General features: G+C 43.1%; 2 protein-coding genes across 2 annotated transcripts in view; one reads left to right on the top strand and one right to left on the bottom strand.

Annotated features, from left to right (window-relative positions):
- Window positions 1–161: 161 nt before the first annotated feature.
- Window positions 162–9460, top strand: atic (5-aminoimidazole-4-carboxamide ribonucleotide formyltransferase/IMP cyclohydrolase). Its single transcript, XM_052063157.1, has 15 exons — window positions 162–357; window positions 541–667; window positions 2558–2701; window positions 3308–3396; window positions 3501–3652; window positions 3831–3987; window positions 4999–5124; window positions 5203–5310; window positions 6433–6518; window positions 6605–6694; window positions 7257–7382; window positions 7526–7618; window positions 7695–7877; window positions 8906–9061; window positions 9145–9460. The coding sequence occupies exons 1-15, from the start codon at window positions 339–341 to the stop codon at window positions 9262–9264; spliced, it is 1776 nt and encodes a 591-aa protein (XP_051919117.1). The 5' UTR covers window positions 162–338; the 3' UTR covers window positions 9265–9460.
- A 3061-nt stretch (window positions 9461–12521) lies between these two features.
- Window positions 12522–21727, bottom strand: part of fn1b (fibronectin 1b) — a 42037-nt gene continuing 32831 nt past the window's right edge. Inside the window, exons 41-46 of the mRNA XM_052062974.1 lie at window positions 21206–21344; window positions 20371–20532; window positions 20028–20153; window positions 15652–15758; window positions 15478–15567; window positions 12522–13067 (exon numbers count right to left, since the gene is read on the bottom strand). Coding sequence (XP_051918934.1) covers window positions 12990–13067; window positions 15478–15567; window positions 15652–15758; window positions 20028–20153; window positions 20371–20532; window positions 21206–21344 — 702 coding nt within the window. The 3' untranslated portion in view covers window positions 12522–12989. The remainder of the gene's footprint in view (window positions 13068–15477; window positions 15568–15651; window positions 15759–20027; window positions 20154–20370; window positions 20533–21205; window positions 21345–21727) is intronic.

The following is a 21727-nucleotide window of genomic DNA, read 5'->3' on the forward strand; positions in this document are numbered from 1 at the left end:
GGTAACATCGGTATATAATTAATGTGAAACTTATTTCACCTTATTTACTATAACGATTGATAATATTATATAGTACAGTACTTCCTGGATTTAAAAATGACCATATGGGTGCGCTCTTGTCAAGCTATAGTTTGGGCCAATGTGGGCTGGACATAGCACTATTGAAAGCACGTGATGAGCGAACGAAGACGCGTTAAGTTTTGAAAAGCATTGAAAAGCGTTTTCAGTGTCTGTTCAGATAGTGAGTCTGTTCAGATAGTGAGTCTCTTCACCTCACAAGAAACTTTGCTAAATTCTGTGCTCGTTACGAGCTAACAAGTAACAACCTGGCTGTTAAAATGGCTCCCTCGGAACTCGGTGAGGTTTCTCCCATCCTAAAATTTGTGTCTTTTTTTCAATGAACTTACTCCTCCAGCGATGTTTGATTTGTGTTGCTAACTTCGCTAACATTAGCAGACGTTGCCTTCGCGTCTTGCGCGAAATGTTTACTTCCGAGAGATTGGAAAATAACCAACTTTTGTGTGCGTGTGTGTTATGCAGCACTGCTGAGTGTGTCCGATAAAAGTGGATTACTGGAGTTTGCCAAAAAGCTCGTGGACGTGGGTTTGGGCCTGGTCGCATCAGGTGGGACAGCCAAAGCCCTGCGGGATGCTGGACTGACCGTCAGGTACACCATGCGGCCGATGAAAAGTTGTTTGAGCATTCCGTCTCCATCCTTGATACGAACCTTAAGGTCCTCAAACGTGTACACTCTTTGACCTGACAACTAAGACAATTCAGGAAAGTAGTGGAACCACCGTGTCTCAATACTAACAAATATTCCACTGATAACGCCATATTTGTCGTACTCGTAGGCAATTAGCAAACGACTGTGCTGCTAAGGCCCAACTAGTAGGCGTGTGACACGCACGAGTAGCCTCCTTGACACTACCAGTAGCACCAAAATGGCCACTAATAGTTTCGCCTCATGAGTAAGTACTAGGGCTGTGCGACATGGCTAAGATTTAATATCTGTTTTGTTTTTTGCCAATTACCTTGGTAACGACATTATTATGGTTTCAGTGAAAACTAAGCTTTTTTAAAAGAAAAAAAATATCCATAGACAATGATGTGTAAAGTGTCGCTTATTACCTTTTAACCCACAGCCATCGATACGAATAAAGTCAGCCATAAATGAAAAATAATAAAATTCACCTTGTCCTGCAACTGTGCTTGAATGCTAAATAACAATTTTATGCTACAAGAGAAGTGTTGTGTGCTGTGATTGATTGTGTGCGTGTGTTTAACTGCATCACCGTTTGTGTTCTGTAACCGTTTGTCCATGTGCAACCGTAGTAAGGATAAGCGGTTTCGAATGTGGATGGATCAGTTGTGTGGTTTGGAAAACAAAACGGTTCACCATGCACTCAACTTCGCACATGTCAATAGTTGTGTATGCCTTGATGCAGCAAATGGCCATGTGATGTGTGGAGCGATATTACCTCTTCCTTGATCGTGTCTTGAGGGTCTCCATACAATGTGTTACATTGTAAGACTTTTTATTAACCTGCAAAATTATGGTGCCGGTTAACAAAGACTGAAGAAATAGGATATTGTGACAGAAATAGGATTGCACATCTGCCGATGCATTCAATTAAATGACACGACAAGGTGCTCATACATTTTAAAGCATGTCCTGCTATTTTATGCACTGGTAATTTGGGTCATGTAATCTTCTAAAACACATGATGTCTGTACCATCCGTATATACTTGACAGCGAACAATGAAGTGGTTTCTTGTGTGTGTGTGTGTGTGTGTGTGGCTGCGTGTCCCTCCTCGACCTCTGCAAGATGATTGTCATTTGATGGTTTTAACGCTTGATCAAGGCCAAATTTGAGAGTAGGAATGTGGTCGGTTGAACCGAGAGTGACATGCAACCCAAGCGTGGCAAGAACATGTCGCTGATATCATCCTCATTTCGATATCTTGATTTCGATCCGATAAAGAGATCTCGCCAGCCCAAGTAAGTAGTATGCCAAAGTTGTCCTATTAGTGAGGTCAAATAATGTACTTGTACATGGATCTTAAGATGAATATCAAGGATCTTGAATAAATAACTTAAAAGATATCGGACTTGTTGGATGACTTTGACAAACAAGACAAGTTACTGGTCAGGCAAAACTACTAACAAGTGTGCACTGTGATGTTAGTCAAAGGGTGCAGAAAGCTACTAGTGCATTTCCCAAAATAAAATTGAGTAATTATTGATTCCATATATTTGTCTATTATCAGATTCATGTCTTAGTGCAGTCGTTGTCCTCTAGTCAGACAATTCGGTGAAGTAGAAATAACTCTTACAATTCACTCCGATCCATCTTCAGCACATTTCACCAGGAGGCTTCCGGTGCGCATGCCTACTACTGTGTAGTTGGACTAGCAGTGTTGCTAGTGAAGCACTGTTTTGCTCTACTAGTTGGGAAAACCGCACCAGTGTGCTGCTACATGCAAATAATACTCGCACAATTATACTCGTTAATGCATTGTGTTACATTGTGTGTGCGTGCGTGCGTTTGTCAGGGATGTGTCTGATCTTACTGGGCACCCTGAGATGCTGGGAGGCCGGGTAAAGACCCTTCATCCCGCAGTCCACGGTGGCATCCTTGCCAGAAAGATGGCCAGTGACACTGCAGATATGGACAAGATGGGCTACAGCCTGGTCAGGTGAGAGTACAAGCAGCCTCGCCAACACATTTCGCAAGCTCATAAATTTAAACACATTGTCTGTAACATGCACGTTTGTGTAAATGTTTGAAGTGGGAAGCACGTGCACTTGCTTTCGGCAGCATGATAATTGGAAATGTGCTGCTTCCATAAGCTGGTCTTGTGACTCTGGTTTGTGTCGGGTCAAGAGGGCTCTTATGTCAGCTGACTTGTTAGAATTGAACAATGAATCTGATTAGTAACACTGATAGGTTATTGATTGGCCCTGTGATTTAGTCTCTTCAGTGCTCTTTGACTTGGATTTATTGAGAATGTGCATTCTTGTAGAGGTTGAGCATGTTATCCTCACATGGATGGATGGATAAAACACTTAACAACAAAAGTATTCTTTAATGCCTGTTCTCGCTCTTGTTGTCAATAATTGGTACACGATCATGTAATCCTTTTGAGGATAAGCTCATTAGAAAATGGATGGACGTGTAGTGTAATAGCCAAAAATATAATCACGTAAAAATGTACGATAAATCATTCTGTGGGTAAAAGTTGGAAAAATATGAGCAAGTAGTCTGATGGCTTATTGATGTCAAGTATGTGCGCTCCTCAAAGGGTGGTCGTGTGCAACCTGTACCCATTTGTCAAAACTATCTCCAACCCGGATGTTAAAGTCGAAGACGCTGTGGAGCAGATTGACATTGGTGAGTCGTGTTTATGCAATGGGACGCTTGTCATGTAAACACCCCCGACAAACGTTATAAAGATTAATTTAGAAAAATGCTCACATTTTCTCTCTTTCAATAAGGTGGTGTAACTTTGCTGAGGGCAGCAGCAAAGAATCACGCACGGGTCACAATTGTGTGTGACCCTGCTGACTATTCACTAGTTGCTACGGAGATGGAGAGCTCTGAAGACAAGGATACCACCGTGGAAACACGCCGGACTCTGGCTCTCAAAGTAAGGGAAAAAAAGCGTGACAATTTGAAGAAATTTCTGATTAAAAAAGAAAAAGAGGGAGAGCAATGATTGGTTTATGTACCGTATGTGTAAATGCTCCTTTTAATCGTAGCAACGGCGCAAATGACATTTTCCCTTTTCGCTGCACTTAAGTTTTTCAAATGTGATTCTACCTCAGGCTTTCACTCACACGGCCCAGTACGATGACGCTATCTCGGATTACTTCCGCGGACAGTACGGCCGTGGCGTTTCCCAGTTGCCCCTGCGTTACGGCATGAACCCGCACCAAGCCCCCGCCCAGCTCTACACGCTGCACGCTGCCCTGCCCCTCAAAGGTGCCCTCTTGACATTCACTTCTACTGTGGCTTTCTTTTTCTAACAGGATGGCGTACTCGGCCTCAGGGGTCGCCCAAATATGCCGCCCATCGAGTGTTTACACCATCAAGTGTTTGTTGCATTTATTTAGCTTAAATTTGGATAACAAAAAAGTATTTATTTTTGCATCTCAATAATCTGTTTATTCTTTGTAAATCCTGAAATGAATTTATTACAAACAGTTAACAATGTATTTTCTCAGATCAGTATTGAATTAAGGTATTCTTTAAATGTGATTTGTTGAAGAATTATGTGCTTAACTGCGTGGGTTTTCTCCGGGTGCTCCGGTTTCCTCCCAAATTCCAAAAACATGCGTGGCAGGCTGATTGAACACACTAAATTGTCCCTAGGTGTGAGTGTGAGTGCGAATGGTTGTTCGTTTCTGTGTGCCCTGCAATTGGCTGGCAGCCGATTCAGGGTGTCCCCCGCTTACTGCCCGAAGACAGCTGGGATAGGCTCCAGCACCCCCCGCGACCCTAGTGAGGATCAAGCGGCTCGGAAGATGAATGAATGAATGAATGAATTATATTTAATTGTATTTTGGAGTCACAACAGCTTTTCAAATTGTTGGTGGAGATTTTGCCCATTAATTAGCATTAAGTATTCAAATAGATTTGTGATGGCCTGAAAGCAACCTTCACTCCACTATTCCAAAGATTTTCTTCACAGATATCATTTTACATCTACAGAAAGAAGTCAAGTCAACAGTATTTATAGAGCACTTTCAAACAGCCATTGCTGCATACAAAGTGCTGTACATGGAGCAATTTCACATGCACAATAAACCGTAAGACAAATCGGTAATAAAGACGGTAGCACCAAACAGTAAAACCAAGAACAAATCTAAGTCATGCTGAGTCGAATGCCAGAGAATACAAGTGAGTTTTGAGGAGGGTTTTGAAGATGGGCAGCGAAAGAAGCTCCAAATGAGCCCTTTTTAGTCCACTGATTTGGGTTTTACTTTCTGTCAGTGGTCAACGGTTCTCCTGGCTTCATCAACTTGTGTGATGCTCTAAACGCGTGGCAGCTTGTCCGCGAACTGAGGAGCACCGTTGGCGTGGCCGCCGCCGCCTCCTTCAAGCATGTTAGCCCAGCCGGTAAGATGAAAGACTTGAATGTGATTCAATCAGGATAGACCATTGAATAATTCTTTTTTGTTTGTTTTTTGAGTGAAGGAGCTGCCGTAGGAGTTCCTCTGACTGAGGAGGAGGCCAAGGTGTGCATGGTGCACGACATGTTCAAGGATCTCAGCCCGTTGGCCACCGCCTATGCCAGGGCAAGAGGTTTGAACCATGACAAAGTACTACCTCGGATACAATATCTCACAAAAGTTACTCCACCCCTCACATTTTTGAAAATATTTTATTACTCTATTAATATTTTAATAGATCTTTTTACACCGTGTCCCCCCACCCCAAAAAAAAGACACTGGGCTTTAGGGCAATAGTCTGTGTACAGTACAGCTTGTCTAACAATGTAAATTTATTGTCCCCTCGAAGTGAACAAACATGCAGACATTATTATCTAAACCGGTGGACCCCCACCACTGCTCCTTGGATTGTATTTTTTTTAAATGATTACTCATAAAATGTATTTATTTTTAAGTGTGCCATATACAGTACATGGTGTAGTTTGTATTTATGGAATTGCTTATAGCTGTTGAACCAAAATGGCCATAGCACCGGTGGTAGTGTTTGGAAATGTAAGATTTTTTTTCATCCTTTGTTCTCAAGTGTTTAAAAAGGTGGCAAATGTATTTTTAATTTTATTTGACTTATGGTAATTATTTTACTTATAGTTTATTTTCATGCAATTAAAAATACTTTAAATTTTGTCAGATGAGAGCTGTTCTTCCAGTGCTTTTTACGAACGAATCAAGTTTTTGCACTGTTATTGTTTCAGAACTGCAATAAAATGTTGTTCTGGTGGCAACACTAATTGACAATATCCAAGCATAAAATACGTTTATCTGTGTTTCATCAGCTCACATGAGACGGGGTTCCTGTCGTCAGTCATTCGTCTGCTTGTCGTTCAGCAACATTTTTGCGGGCTGCCTTCTGAGATGGCAGCCACGCGGACCGATTCGATACCGTGTGCGGCAAATTATCTGAGCGCTGATGGCTGACCCCATGAGCAATAACATCAAACGTAACACGCCTATTTTCACTGAGGCCTATACTGACTTTAGTTACCAGCAGTTGAAATGGATAGATCGAAGTAACTATTATACAAGCGTCAGACTGAGAATGTCACATTGTGTGTCATCTTTTCAGCTTGGTCCCAAGAAAAAAAAGGCAATGAAATATTTACAAACGTGTAAGGAGTGTACTCACTTTGTTGAGATAATGTAGCTTGTCTGGACGTCAATCAGTTGGTCATGTTTTCGGCATATTTGTCTTTCTTAGGTTCTGACCGGATGTCTTCTTTTGGAGACTTCATTGCTGTCTCTGATGTGTGTGACGTTCCTACTGCCAAAATTATATCAAGAGAGGTAAAAATTGCCCGGTCACCCCCAAATTATTGAAATAACCTTGCTCGATTGCTCACTCATACGCTGTATGTCTGCATCTCTTTCAGGTGTCTGATGGGATAATTGCGCCAGGTTATGATGAGGAAGCACTCAGGATTCTGTCTAAAAAGAAAAATGGAAATTACTGCGTGCTTCAGGTGCCAGATTAGTTCTTTTCCTTCAACTATTTTGCTTTAAAATTGATCTAGAGAGATACTCGCTGATGCAATTTCAGCCATTTTATGGAGCTCCAGAGTGTGCAAGTTTATTGCTGCCACAGCAGAAAAAAAAAAGTTCATCACATCTTAACAGGAGTTTCTCTTCTATATTGCATTTGTATACATTGCAGTGCTTTCATTAGTACATACTTGTAACAGTGTGTTTATTTATTTTTTTAGGGGAATGCTGGAGTGGATTATTGGCATTTCACTGGGGAACATTAATACGAGTACGGCTACATTGCGTTGGGTGCTTGTTCACAGAGTGAAATTAAAGTCAAGCCACCACTGTGTTATAGTTGTTTTGACTGACAATCAGAGAAGTAGCGTCTATGAAAATTGGATTATTTTAAATGGTAGCATGCAGAAAACTATTTTTAGCATTTTGTTTGTCATATAAAGCTCCAGAAGACTTTGACACAAAGTGTGCAGGTGTGCGGAATGATGTGGCCAGTGGTTGCTGTTGACTGTATCATTTTCTTCTTGCACGTCCTGCCTGAAGATGGACCCCAACTACGAGCCTGATGACACTGAGGTGCGAGTGTTGTTTGGCCTCTACCTCAAACAGAAAAGGAACAGCGCGGTCATCAATCAGGAATTCTTCAGCAACATCGTGTCCAAGGGCTCGGTGTGTGCAAATGTTTCAGCCTCCTTTGACCCCCCCCTCCCCCCGACCCCCATTTCAGTTGTGCACTTTCGGTCTATTACTTAAAGTACACTAGTTGAATCAGTCCACGTTCTTGTACCTAAACTCACAAATGTGTTGACTAGCTGTCTGAGGCAGCTGTGCGAGATCTCACGGTAGCCACCATCGCTGTCAAGTACACTCAGTCCAACTCTGTTTGCTACGCCAAAGACGGACAGGTAACTCGCAGACAGAGCGGGGGGAAAAAAAAAGTAAAAAATGGAGCCCAGTCTGACCAAGGCTTTTGTTGAACAGGTGATTGGGATTGGTGCGGGGCAGCAATCTCGGATCCACTGCACCAGACTGGCGGGTGACAAAGCTGATAACTGGTGGCTCAGGCACCACCCTCGTGTGCTGAGCATGAAGTTCCGCAGTGGCGTCAAGCGAGCGGAGATGGCAAATGCCATTGACCAGTATGTCACCGACACCATTGGAGAGGTATGCATTCTGTGCAATTTGGACTTTTTTTCATCTGTGTGATTTTGAAAAAGATTAAATCACATTTGATGGTGGTTTTATGCAGAAACGTGAGAAATTCCAAAAGCATCTGATATTTTTCAGGCCAGTAGAAAATGTCCAGTTTTAGGCCTTTCTGTGACTCTTCCAGTTTGTGTACCTCTGTTGCAACCTGCTGAAGACACTGACACAAAGTATTTATATCATCAAGAGTCTTATAATAATTTTTGCATCATTTTAAAATTAATTCATTCGACAATCTCTTATCTCATTAAATAATTTCACTGCCTTTGAACAAATGTACCAACACAAGCATTTCTTAACTTGATCAAATAATTAGGTTATAAATTAATGAATAAATAAACATGACTAGACACTTTTCTGATATTGAAATACATTTGTTGCAATAATTTAGCCATTTATTTGTAAATATATTTAGTAATTTACCGTATGTCATCAAATGTTCTTTAAACGGATTTGCTGTATGATAGTAAAAAAATATACATTAATAAATTCTACACATGCATTTGACATTTATTTAATTACATTTCATTCATTGTTGACATTAAATTTAATAAACACTTATAAAACGAGTCATTGCAATGATCAAGCGTGATTTTATTTAAAAAAAATAAACTCTTATTCATATTTTTTTTTACCCCGCCGTGTGTATGTTTTAGAAGTCAGACGTGGCCCTTGAGCTCAAAGGATTTGCGTCACAGAGCGCATGGAAGAGTCACAGAAAGACATCGATGGAAATTTTCATGTCTCATCCGTCTGTTATGCGTCACATCACAATTACAGAATCCATCAATAATAAAAGACAAAATAACCCCACCTATCTGTGCCACGTAACATCAGCTGATCAGCGAAAGGCTTGTTTTGCTAGTTGAAGCCGCTCTGGCCCTGCGAGGATGAATTTGAAATCTGATTGGTTTGTTACATAGCCTAGCTGTACTGATTCCAATGGCCACGCATAGGCAGACTGGACGGTCGTGTTGTTTCCTTAGGGTCCGGATTCGACCGTTTGGAAAGCAATGTACGAGGAAGTTCCTGAGCTTCTGTCGGAGGTTGAAAAGAAAAGCTGGATCAGCTCCCTGCAGGCGGTGGCTGTCAGCTCTGATGCCTTCTTCCCCTTCCGCGATAACATCGACCGGGCCAAACGGGTAAATACACGCGGCGATGCATTTGCAGGTTGCTGTCCACGTTCTGCACTTTTAATGTCGTGGCCTCCGCCGTGTCATTGCAGAGCGGTGTCGAGTACATCGCGGCACCATCAGGTTCGGCTGCAGACCAAGTTGTGATCAACGCCTGCAACGAGCAGGGCATCACTCTGGTGCACACCAACCGCCGACTGTTCCACCACTGAGCACTTAACTCGACTGTATTGAAGTGGCACCTTTAGTCTGTTACTGAAGATATTGGAAGCATTCCACCTTAATGTTGCATTACTTGTGGTTTTCAAACACGTTAAATGCATTCCTGGATTGTGAAACTCAGAGAGGTTCATATTGTCGCTCACTGGCTATTACCGGTAGTTGTAATAAACCTTTGAGATCTTTCAAGTGTTTGTCTGTTTTTCCGAAATTGGAAGAGACGGATTGGAAAATGGTGTACTGGGATGCAACTAAGTAATTGTAGTTAAGTATTTATGAGGGGGGGAAAATATGTACCTGTCCTCCATTAAGATAAGATAAGATATCCTTTATTCGTCTCACACTGGGGAAATTTACAGCCTCCAGCAGCAAGAATGTATGTAGAAAGAAGAAAGAGGAAAAAAAAACAACAAACATCTTTCAATTAAATGCAATATGAACACAAAATGGATAAATCGCAGTACTATTTACAATTTTCCTTCACATCATTTAATTATTATTATGATTATTTTTTATTCATCAGCCTGACAGCAGTCGGTAGGAACGAGCGTCGGTATCTCTCCTTGCAGCGCGGGTGCAAATTATTTGGCATTTTTGTGTTCAGGTTCCAACTGCGACTAAGATTTAAAAAAATTAAAACAAATACTTTGACGCTATCTTGTGGCATACCATGCAATTACGTTTCACTTGTTGGAAGGTGTCTTGTCTCAGAAATCTTTTTGCTCCTGTCTTGTGGCTTCTTTAAGGAATTACAAACCTTTTTTGGGTGGAATTAAATTTCAGTTTGTATTTACCATGTATGTATGTACCATGTATAGTAAGGCGTTTTTGGCCGAAAAAAACCCAACCATGTTTGTTTGTTTATTGAACATAAAACATATATATATATATATATATATATATATATATATAGTAAGGCATTTTTTGCCGGAAAACCCCCCAACTTGGGCCGAAAAAAACGACCATGTACAGTATATATAGTAAGGCATTTTTTACAGCCCAAAAAACGACCATGTACACTAAGGCGTTTTGGGCCAAAAAAACAACTATGTATAGTGAGGCATTTTTGCCCCAAAAAAACGACCATGTATAGTGAGGCATTTTTGGCCGAAAAAAAAAGACCATGTATTGCAAGGCGTTTTGGGACGAAAACCCCCAGACTATAGTTAGGTGTTTTGGGCTGAAAAAACCCCGACCATGTATAGGAAGGTGTTTTGGGCCGAAAAAAACGACCTTGTATCGTCAGCCGTTTTGGGATGAAAAAAAACGACCATGTATAGTAATTTTTGGCCCAAAAAAACGACCATGTATAGCAGGGGTCCCCAAACTTTCCTATGAGGGCCAAATAACTTTTCCCTTCTCTGACAGGGGCCAAGTTCGGTTTGTAACAAAAAGTGTGACGATCGCAGGAGGTGTCGAGACATTGTTATAGTGTCACGTTTTTAATGTTTAATAAAAGCCTTGCTTCAGCTTTCGGGGATTTATGCTGTAAAAAAACCCCACTCTTCAAAATTGATTGCTCCTCAAATGAAGTCATTCTTCATCAAAACTGCTCCCAAAAGAAAATTTTATTTCAGCCTTGTTTTGAGCCATATGTAAACCATTACAGCCCAACACAATTTTTAATTTAATGTTTTTCTGTTCTCACAAGAATGTTCTAATCAGTTGAAAATTTACAGCATGTTAATGTATTGTGAAAACATGATTATTATTCAGATTTTGGACATTTGACTTTGAGTCAATTCAACAGTTTCAAAGTCTTTTTGCCACTTTTGTGTCGCATGTAGCTTTTATCCAATAGAAATCAAATATCATGTATGTTCCAAATGCATGGCTATCCTTGTGGTTTCTTTCTGCCTTCTGGGTTGAGTGAACGCTGGCGCGTTTTGGCTGCCGCTGCTCAACCCGTATTGTTTTGTATTTTTTGTTATTGTAAAGTGTCCTTGGGTATCTTGAAAGGCGCTTATAAATAAAATGTATTATTATTATTATTATGATCAACATTTATTGTTTTCCAAAAAGCCGCACATAGCCAGGTATTAACCTTTTTCTGGGCTCTTGACAGGCACAATTTATGAAATCGATAATAACCAATCTTTTTTTTTCCTTTTACTTAATCTTTTCGCCATTAGTCCATTTTTCTTTTTGACAGGTCTGCGTCGCAGATTTTATTTATTCATTTATTTATTTTTGGGAGAGAGGAGTTCCGAATAGGGCACAGACTGCAGAAGGGTGGAATAGAATGTTATGTTCTATGCATCTACAAGTCTCAATCACCTGGTCAGACCTGGAGGGGGAACCCCCCCCCCCCCCACCAAAAAAACGTAAAAAACACATCTTTGGTATTGTTCAGGGGGCCAAGGAAAATGCAGAGGCGGGCCACATTCGACCCGCGGGCCGTAGTTTGGGGACCAACGGTGTATAGTAAAACGTTTTGGGCCAAAAAAACGACCATGGAAAGTAAGGCGTTTTGGGACAAAAAAACGAGCATGTAAGGCAAGGTGTTTTGGGCCGAAAAAAACGACCATGTATAGTAAGGCGTTTTGGGCCGAAAATACCGACTATGTATAGTTAGGTGTTTTGGGCCGAAAAAACCCCGACCGTGTATCATGTAAGGCGTTTTTGGCCGGAAAAAACGACTATGTATAGCAAGGCATTTTGGGACAAAAAAACGACCATGTAAAGCAAGGTGTTTTGGGCCGAATAAAATGACCATGTATGGTGTTTTGGGCCCCAGAATTAATATGTACCTGTCCTCAGTTATTTGTTTTTTTTTGTGCTCAGGTCCAAACTGAGTCTAAGATTTAAAAAAAAAAAAAACCTTAGCGCCATCCTCTGGCATATCACGCAATTACGTTTCACGTGTGGGAAGGTGTCTTGTCTCAGAAATCTTTTTGCTCTTTGTTTCTTTTTACAATTTGTATTTCTCTATTATTTTTAATAATTGAATTATACACTACATTTATTTGTGAGGTTTAGTGAGGAGTTCCTCCATGCATGACAAAGCAACATGAATTGAGAAAGGTAAAGTCCACCGCGATTGATTGTGAGATTTTGGGGGCCCATAAGGTGGCAAAAAAGGAACCGCAGTGCCATGGAGCATATATCTGTAGATATCTATAGGTATACTGTATATCTACATATATATGTATATCTATATATTGATATTTATCGCTCCAAACACAAGTAGGCTGAGCTTTTAACACCAAATGCAGTGTTCAAACATAGAAGTGAGGACCCGTTACGTTGCTGTGATTGTGGATCTTTCCAACTTTATTACAATAATTATGAGACTTTCTTTCTGTCAAGTAGAAACAACTTTGGCACGGACAATACGATACAAAAATAGAACAGATACAATTCCACTTGCATTCACACACAGAAATTAAAGGGATAAATTAGTAAGAGACAGTGTGACCCCTCTCGCCAGCAGTAACAGAATGCCTTGAAACAGAATATCATTGAAGAAAACTAATTGTGTTTCAAGAGTTACAAAAATACTAGAATGGCTTTTTTCTCCAAACAGCCAAGTTAGAGTTGGTCATGAATGAAGGGATCACGTTGATCAGGCAGAAGTGCAGTTTAACATCTTTGGATGAGCATGTGTCAGAAAGCGATCGGGCCGTTTGTGCCACGGCAGACGACATGACATCTCTGTTCAGGCAGTGCAGTAATGGGACAGTGAGGGAGCAAAGCGGTTCGGCCGACGGGCGTCTCCTCACTCCCGAGGATCCGGGACCACCAGCGCATCTGCCAGAAGGTCCGGTCGGAGACACTCGATGGGGCAGTGAATATTCTGGAAGGAGATGGAAGTGCTGAGCAAAATTGTAACAAGGAACTCGAGGACATGAAGTCTCTGACCACATAATTTGGGACGCAATATTGCTACTACCACAACTCATGACATAAAACTTCCATCGATCCATCCATTTTCCAAACCGCTTAATCCTCACTAGGGTCGCGGGGGACAAAAGTTAAGTCGTGCAATTTTTTTTTTTTATCTTTAATGGCGGTACAAGTAGCACACAACTGTAACGTCACTAGTTGATCTATAATAGAATGCAGATGTGAACGAGTGCACAGGTTAGCCTCACAGTGTCTAAAGACATTAAATCATAGTGGCATTTTTTTTAGTAGTTTGAGTCAACTCACATAGTCTACATTGTCCCAAGGTGTCAGTGTGCGCGCGACGAGAATAAGAAAATGGATGGCCACACATGTTGGAAATTTGTGCAGGAACGGGTAGAATGTGCAACCTCACACCAAACGGCCGGAGCCGGAAACCAACCCTGCACCTCCGCAGTGCAACGCCGACACAAAAACCATTCAACTACCAGGCAGGGAATAAGTGCTCTAAATTGTTCCTTGGTGTGAGTGTGAGCGCGAATAGTTGCATGGGGAAGAGGATCATAAAATTGGATAGCCATGCATGTTTTTGAGAAGACACAGGAAGGCTTGAGTGGGAATCGAACCTCAGAGCTCCACACTGCAACATCAACACACAAACCATTCGACTACCAGTCTGGTGAAGAGCGAACACTTTACATTGTCCATAGGTGTGAGTGTGAGCCCGAATAGTGCGGGAGGGGTGATCAGAAAATGCATTGCCACACACATTTGTGAGAGCACACAGGAAGAATGGAGCTGGATTCGAGGCATGCACCTAAACAGCGCAACTACGACGCACTAACAACCATTGGACTACCAGGTAGGTCATGAAGACTTTACACTGACCCTACATAAGAGCGTTTTTTTTTCGAATGGGAGCGCATACATAGCAAGGGTTTTATTTGTAAAGTATTTTTTGAAGTATAGGAAGGCAATTTTCACAACAAAAACAGACCATATATTGGAAGGTGTTTATTACAGCCCAAAAAAACGACCATGTATATTATGGCGTTTTTGGCCCAAAAAAAAAAGACGACCATGTACAGTATACTAAGACGTTTTTGGCCCCCAAAAAACGACCATGTATATAGTAAGGGGTTTCTCGCCGAAAAAAAAGACCATGTAAAGTAAGGTGTTTTGGAACAAAAAAACCGATCATGTACTGTATAGCAAGGCGTTTTGGGGCCAAAAAATACGACCATAGATAGCAAGGTGTCTTGGGCCGAAAAAAAGACCATGTATAGTAAGGCGTTTTGGAAAGAAAAAAAAACGACCATGTGCAGTATATTACGGCGTTTTTAGCCAAAACACAAAAAAAACGACCATGTATACGAAGACGTTTTTGGCCCCCAAAAAACCACCATGTATATCGTAAGGTGTTTTGGAACAAAAAAAACAACCGTGTATAGCAAGGTGTTTTGGGCTGAAAAAAACGGCCGTGTATAGAAAGGCGTTTTGGGACCAAAAAAACTACCATGTATATATAGTAAGGCGTTTTGGGCTGAAAAAAACCCCACCATGTACAGTAAGGTGTTTTGGGACGAAAAAAAAATGACCAATTTAAGTAAGGCGTTTTGAGACCCAAAAAAACGACCATGTATATATAGTAAGGCGTTTTGGGCTGAAAAAAACGACTATGTATAGTTAGGCGTTTTGGGATGAAAAAACGACCATGTATTGGAAGGCGTCTTTGGCGGAAAAAAATGACCATATATAGTAAGGCATTTTGGGACAAAAAAAAACGACCATGTGTATTATGGTGTTTTAGCCCAAAACAACCGACCATGTATAAAGGCATTTTTGACCAAAAAAAACCAAACATGTATATAGTAAGGCGTTTTTGGCCGAAAAAAAAACACCCATGTATAGTAAGCAGTTTTTAGCCGAAAAAAAACGACCGTTCATAGTAAGGTGTTTTGTGAATTGTTCCTTGTTGTGAGTGTGAGCACGAATCATTGTGCGGAGAAGAGGATCAGAAAATGGACGGCCACGCACATTTTTGAGAACCCACAGGAGGGTCGGAGCCAGATTTGAACCCTGCACCTCTGCAGCGCAACGCCAACGCACTCACCATTCAACTACCAGGACCAACCTGTAGTTGCCCTACTAGAACCCCCACGTTGCCCTACTAAGTGCAGAAACTGTCTACAGTTGTGGAAGGTAGTAATGTGGGAATAAATGCAACTCGTAAGACACTACCGTTGTATTAGCGCACTGAATTGCCTTACTAGCGAGAACAAAGAGTGTACTACCGGTAGTTCACGGAGGTTAAATTGGAAATGAAGCATATTGAATTAATGCTAAAACATATTGCCTACCTGTCTGCGCAATGTATCTGTTCCATACTGAACAGGCTGCAGCACGCCAGGGTCGGAGGCCGGTCTGCGGCAGTTCTCGCATTGCCAGCCCTGTTCAAAGAGAAACAATCATACTTTGGACTTGAAGGTGCGTGTTCCGTCCCGCACGATAAAAAAAATGCCGCCGCATGGTACCCGCTGTCCGCCATAGCATGTGCAGGTACAGATGGCGCCCAGGTACTCTTTCTGCCACTGGTTGCCCACTTGGAATGTTTTTCCTTCATCGTAGCACACGGATTCATCTGCAAACCAAAATTCATGTTAACATGGAGTGCAGTGGCATCTTGGTGCCAACGAACTTAAAAAGAAATAAAATTTAAAAAAAGGATATGACATCCAGTAATCAAGCCTGATTACTGTATATATATGTATATATATATATATATATATATATATATATATATATATGCGGCTGGATAGCTCAGTTGGTAAGGCATCGGTTTGGTATACGGGAGACGGTGGTTCGAATCCCGCTTGGGCAAAAAATGAGCACATAACACCATCCAGTGTGGGTCCTTGGGCAAGATCCTTCACGCTAATGCCTACCTCATACAATGATGAGAGACAATAAAACGAATGACATGCCGGCTCAGACGTCGCCCGGCCAAACAAGGTCTGCGTCAGGTGCTGGGGGACCAGAGCACCTTGATGAAAAATGGGCTACTGGAACAAAGCGGAGATGGGCGAGATGCGATAACATGGCTCTGTTGGAATGCTACTACTCAAGCAACCCTAGTCAGAGGGGTTACATGCAGAGAATGTGGGCTAAATGGTTACTTCGAAACCCACAGTCACGGTTGACCAAGAAACAACTAGTAGCTCAGTGTTCCAACATCCACAAACGGCAACTGCTGTCACAACTTGAGATTGATGAGGTACAACGCAGGTTCCATGGTGAAGGGCCCCAGGCTTTCAGATCAGAGGAGGAGGTCATACAAGAGATTGGGAGGCAAGCCCCAATGAATGCAGATGATGAGATTGGGTGGCCAGCCCCAATGAATGAAATGCTGAGCGAGGCAGCAACTGACCTGAAAGCGAAGATCATGGCGAGAATGAAAGCTGGGCAACCTAGAAACCGATTACAACGACTATGTGAAGTACCATCTGAAAGTCTCATAGAAAGTGTGAATGCAGCACTGAGGGCGATCCCTACCGTAACGATCACAGAAACCAATGAGCTGATATACGCTTCAGCATCAGTGATCCTGGAGACTCTGGGCTATAAGAGCAACCATGAGATACGTTACCCACCATGGAAAAGACGGTTGGAGGCTAAGATCAAGGCGGCCCGGAAAGATGTGAGTCAATTGACGGAGGCCCAGAGAGGTGTGATGAAAAGGCCGATACCCGAGAAGTACATCCAGATGACCATACCTGAAGCACTTGAAACTGCCAAACAAAGGCTCCAAGCCTTGTCCAGTCGCCTAAAGCGGTACACAAAAGAGAATGAAGCCAGACGAATAAACAGGCTGTTCGCAACACAACCTGCGAAAGTGTACGCTCAGTGGCAGGGTCCTAACAACAGAGCTGACCCACCAAGACTGGAAACTGAAAGGTACTGGAAAGGCATATGGGAGAAGGAGGTTGCACATAACAGCAGTGCACAATGGCTGGTGACCCTGAGAGAGGAGCACAGCAACCTGCCTGAACAGAACCCAGTTACCATAACAGTGGCAGACATACAGGAACGAGTCTCAGATATGAAGAACTGGACAGCACCAGGCCCGGACATGGTCCACACCTACTGGCTAAAGAAACTCACAGCACTCCATGAGCGCCTAGCAGTACAAATAAACCAGCTGCTGAGGGATGGGACTCACCCAGAATGGCTAACCGAAGGGCGAACGATCCTGATCATGAAGGATCCCTCGAAGGGTGCAGCCCCATCCAACTATCGGCCAATAACCTGTCTCTCCACAACATGGAAGCTCATGTCAGGAATCATCGCGGCTAAGATAAGTGGACACGTGGATCAATACATGAGCGAAGCGCAGAAGGGCATTGGTAGAGATACCAGAGGAGCCAAACATCAGCTCCTGGTTGACAGAACAGTCGCACAAGACTGCAGGTCCCGACGTACCAACCTGTGCACAGCCTGGATTGATTACAAGAAAGCCTATGACTCGATGCCACATACATGGATCACTGAATGCTTGGAGTTGTATAAGGTGAACAGGACCCTAAGAGCCTTCGTTGCGAACTCGATGAGAATGTGGAAAACCACACTTGAAGCCAATGGCAAGCCACTTACCCAAGTGTCCATCAAATGTGGCATATACCAAGGTGATGCACTCTCCCCACTGCTGTTCTGCATAGGACTGAACCCCCTAAGCCAAGTAATCACCAAGACAGGCTATGGATACCGCCTCAGAAATGGAGCTACAATCAGTCACCTCCTCTACATGGATGACATAAAGCTGTATGCTAAGAGCGAAAGGGACATAGATTCCCTGATCCACACAACCAGGATCTACAGCAGCGACATCGGGATGTCATTCGGGCTTGAGAAATGTAGTCGGATGGTGACTCGGAGAGGAAAGGTAGTCCGCACTGATGGTGTCTCACTCCCAGAAGGAACAATAGCAGACATTGAGGACAGCTACAAGTACCTTGGTATACCACAAGCCAATGGCAACCTCGAACTGGCAACAAGGAAAGCGGCTACGGCCAAATATCTCCAGCGAGTGAGGCAAGTCCTAAGAAGCCAGCTCAATGGCAAGAATAAGACCCGGGCAATAAACAGCTATGCCCTGCCAGTGATCAGATACCCTGCAGGAATAATAAGGTGGCCAAAGGAAGAGATTCAGACCACGGACGTTAAGACCCGAAAGCTCCTAACCATGCATGGAGGGTTCCATCCCAAATCCAGCACCCTGAGACTGTACGCAAGCCGAAAGGAAGGAGGCCGGGGACTAGTGAGTGTGAGAGCCACTGTCCAGGATGAAACATCCAAGCTCCATGAATACATCAAGGAGAAGGCTCCAACGGATGACGTACTCAGAGAATGTTTCAGACAATGGGGAACAGAAGATGAGGCGCTGGAAGAGGGACCATCATGGGAGGACAAGCCCCTACACGGGATGTACCACCGGACCATAACTGAAGTGGCTGATCTCAAGAAGTCCTATCAGTGGCTAGAGAGGGCTGGCCTGAAGGACAGCACAGAGGCGCTCATCCTGGCTGCTCAGGAGCAGGCCTTGAGCACCAGAGCCATCGAGGCCCAGATATACCACACCAGACAAGACCCAAGGTGTAGGTTGTGCAAAGAGGCACCTGAGACGATCCAACACATAACTGCAGGGTGTAAGATGCTGGCAGGGAAAGCCTACATGGAACGCCATAACCAGGTGGCTGGCATAGTCTACCGAAACATCTGTGCGGAGTATGGACTGGAAACCCCAAGGTCAAAATGGGAAACACCTCCGAAGGTGGTGGAGAATGACAGAGCGAAGATCCTGTGGGACTTCCAGATCCAGACTGACAAGATGGTAATGGCGAACCAACCAGATATCGTGATCATAGATAAAGGGCAGAGGAAAGCCGTTGTAGTGGATGTAGCGGTCCCTAGTGATGGAAACATCAGGAAGAAGGAACATGAGAAACTCGAGAAATACCAAGGGCTCAGAGAGGAGCTGGAGAGAGCCTGGAAGGTAAAAGTGACAGTCGTGCCTGTGGTGGTCGGAGCACTCGGGGCAGTGACCCCCAAACTAGATGAGTGGTTGCAACAGATCCCGGGAACAACATCGGACATCTCAGTCCAGAAATGTGCAGTGCTGGGAACAGCAAGGATACTGCGCAGAAACCTCAAGCTTCCTGGCCTCTGGTAGAGGACCCGAGCTGAATGAGGGACGGACACCACCCGAGGGGTGAGATGAGGATTTTTTTTTTATATATATATATATATATATATATATATATCAAGCCTTGCTGTGAATCGTGAAAAGCCACATGTGAGTGATGTCCCCCAAATGCTTTGTAATTGCCTATAGATGCCACAATATGGTGGAAAAGCACTACTTTTCTATTAAAGTGGGCAATGGCCTGTCTCAATGAAACTCATACTCTCACTTCAGCGTAGTTCCTTGACAACAAGATGCCACCACAAGGTGGCAAAGTATTTCTTTCCGATCAGACTGGGCAATGGTTTGTACTTTTGTGTATTTAATGAATGTGTATATGAGATTCATGTTTTGAATATAACTATGGTAATTGCCTGCAAATGCAGAAGTTCGTGGCAAAGCGCTATTTTTAACTAAATGAAGCTGAACTCACTTCATCATGGCTCCTTGGAACCGAAATGGTGCCGAAGCACTACTTTTGTCTAAATTGAGTTCCTGAACTCACTTGAACGTAGTTCCCCGGCACCAAGCTGTCACAAGATTGTTCCAAAGCAATACTTTAATATTAGATAAGGTTTTGGCTGGAGCACAAATATGCAGGTCACATTGTGTCACATTTATGACTTGACAACCCATTTTGGAGAACTACAAATGAAGGTGTCAAAGGCTTACGTGGTTCACACTTGAACTCTCCTTTGCCGTTGCCCAGACAGGTGCAGCTCATCAGGTGATTGTTCTCTGCCTGCCGGTCCCACTTGTCCCCGATGCGGTAGTTTTGCCCGTTGTCATGGCACCACTCTTAATGGACCACATCAGAAAAGAGCCAAGTAAAATACACTACAGTACTTGTCTTCCAAAACAGTCTGACAACGTTAGGCATAGTCAGCTTGCGTGTGAAATTTCAGGATGAACTAAAACTACACTGTAGTTAACCAAACTGGACCTTCTCTACACTCTCTTTTCCCCTAAATTTTTGTGAGAAGCGCATTTTTGTCATATAAAGTTTGTCACATACTGGAGGAGTCACATCTGAAGTGGCCCCTTCCGAGACCCAGACATGTGCACCACAGCTTGAAGCCCGTCTCGGACATGCGTTCCCACTGAGTGCCGACATCGTGGTAGGTTGCCGTGAGCGTGTCGTAGCAGCTGTCGTCTGTGGGAGGAGCTCCCTCTTGTACTGGTAGTAAGGAAGATGAGAAAGTCACGATAATAAAGGCCATCGTGTGACATGGTGTACTTTACGAAACCTGCAGTAATGGCATCATTAAACAGATTATAAGGAATTTTTGCCATAGTTTTTGCTTCAGTCCAATGGAACGTGCTGCTCCTTGGTCCCCTACAAGTAGTATAATACAGAGATACGGATATACAAGGACATAGTCAAAATGTCTCAGTAAGCCGCAGCAATACTAGTCATTTAGAGGATATATAATTTATAATTGCGAGTGTTGTTACAGTATATTGTCTATCTACATGTTGCTCCACCATTTGTGTTCAAATGTTTGTTGCTTAAATGGTTATAACAGCGACACCGATGCTATTCTTTCGCCTGTCGATGGTCTTTTGCATTGATTGTTCAAAAAAAGCTAAACGGACATTACTGACGCATCGCAAGTGGCTGCTTTCCGGGCATGTATCTCAGAAAACTCGTAAGTTGAGTCATTCGGATCTCGTGGGCAGGTCTCAACTAGTACCACAGTTTTTTCTCAGTGGTAACATGTAGTGGTCCTACCAGTATGCCAAAGTTGTTCTACTATTGAGAACAAAGCGTGTAGCAGTACATCAAGGAGATGGAGGAAACGCTCAAATGGCTTTCTGTAGGAGCATGCTCAAGGTGGTTGGGGGCTCACTTGTGTTTGCAGCGGTGACAACCTGCTCGAGGACCTTGTGTTTGAGCGCTCCCTTCAGAGCCTCCACCAGCACGTTGTAGTCGGCTCCAGGGGTGAGGCCGACCAGCGTGGCAGTGGTGGCCGTGCCTGGCAGCCGCACCTGGACAGATGCATCGAAAAATGAAATGGCACGACTGCATGGGAAAATTGCAAGGAAAGCAAATGTTTATGGAAAATCTTTTGAGCATTTATTTGATATCATTGAAATCCATTTGAAGTTGTGTGATATTTCAGTGCACTCGTGACATGATTGTGTCTTACCAGAAACATATTTTCCACTACGAGTGCCACTGTTGGCGTACTCGTACACCTTTAAGATGCATATTGAACAAATGCTTCAACGACTGGTATCCTTGATAGGCACCTTAAGACCCGTTTAGTAGCATACTCCTAAGTTGTCCTCACTGGGAGGACAACTTTAGCATACTCATCGGAAAGTAGGTCATTTATATTGCTCGTAGTGCACAGATGTGAACTCATACA

This window comes from Hippocampus zosterae, chromosome 4 (assembly GCF_025434085.1).
Source record: "Hippocampus zosterae strain Florida chromosome 4, ASM2543408v3, whole genome shotgun sequence".
Lineage (NCBI taxonomy): Eukaryota > Metazoa > Chordata > Actinopteri > Syngnathiformes > Syngnathidae > Hippocampus > Hippocampus zosterae.

Excerpts from the sequence above, each read along its gene's own strand:
- atic (XM_052063157.1), top strand. Across the intron at positions 668-2,557 it reads GATGCTGGACTGACCGTCAG|GGATGTGTCTGATCTTACTG; the intron begins GTACACCATGCG and ends TGCGTTTGTCAG. Across the intron at positions 3,988-4,998 it reads CGCTGCCCTGCCCCTCAAAG|TGGTCAACGGTTCTCCTGGC; the intron begins GTGCCCTCTTGA and ends ACTTTCTGTCAG.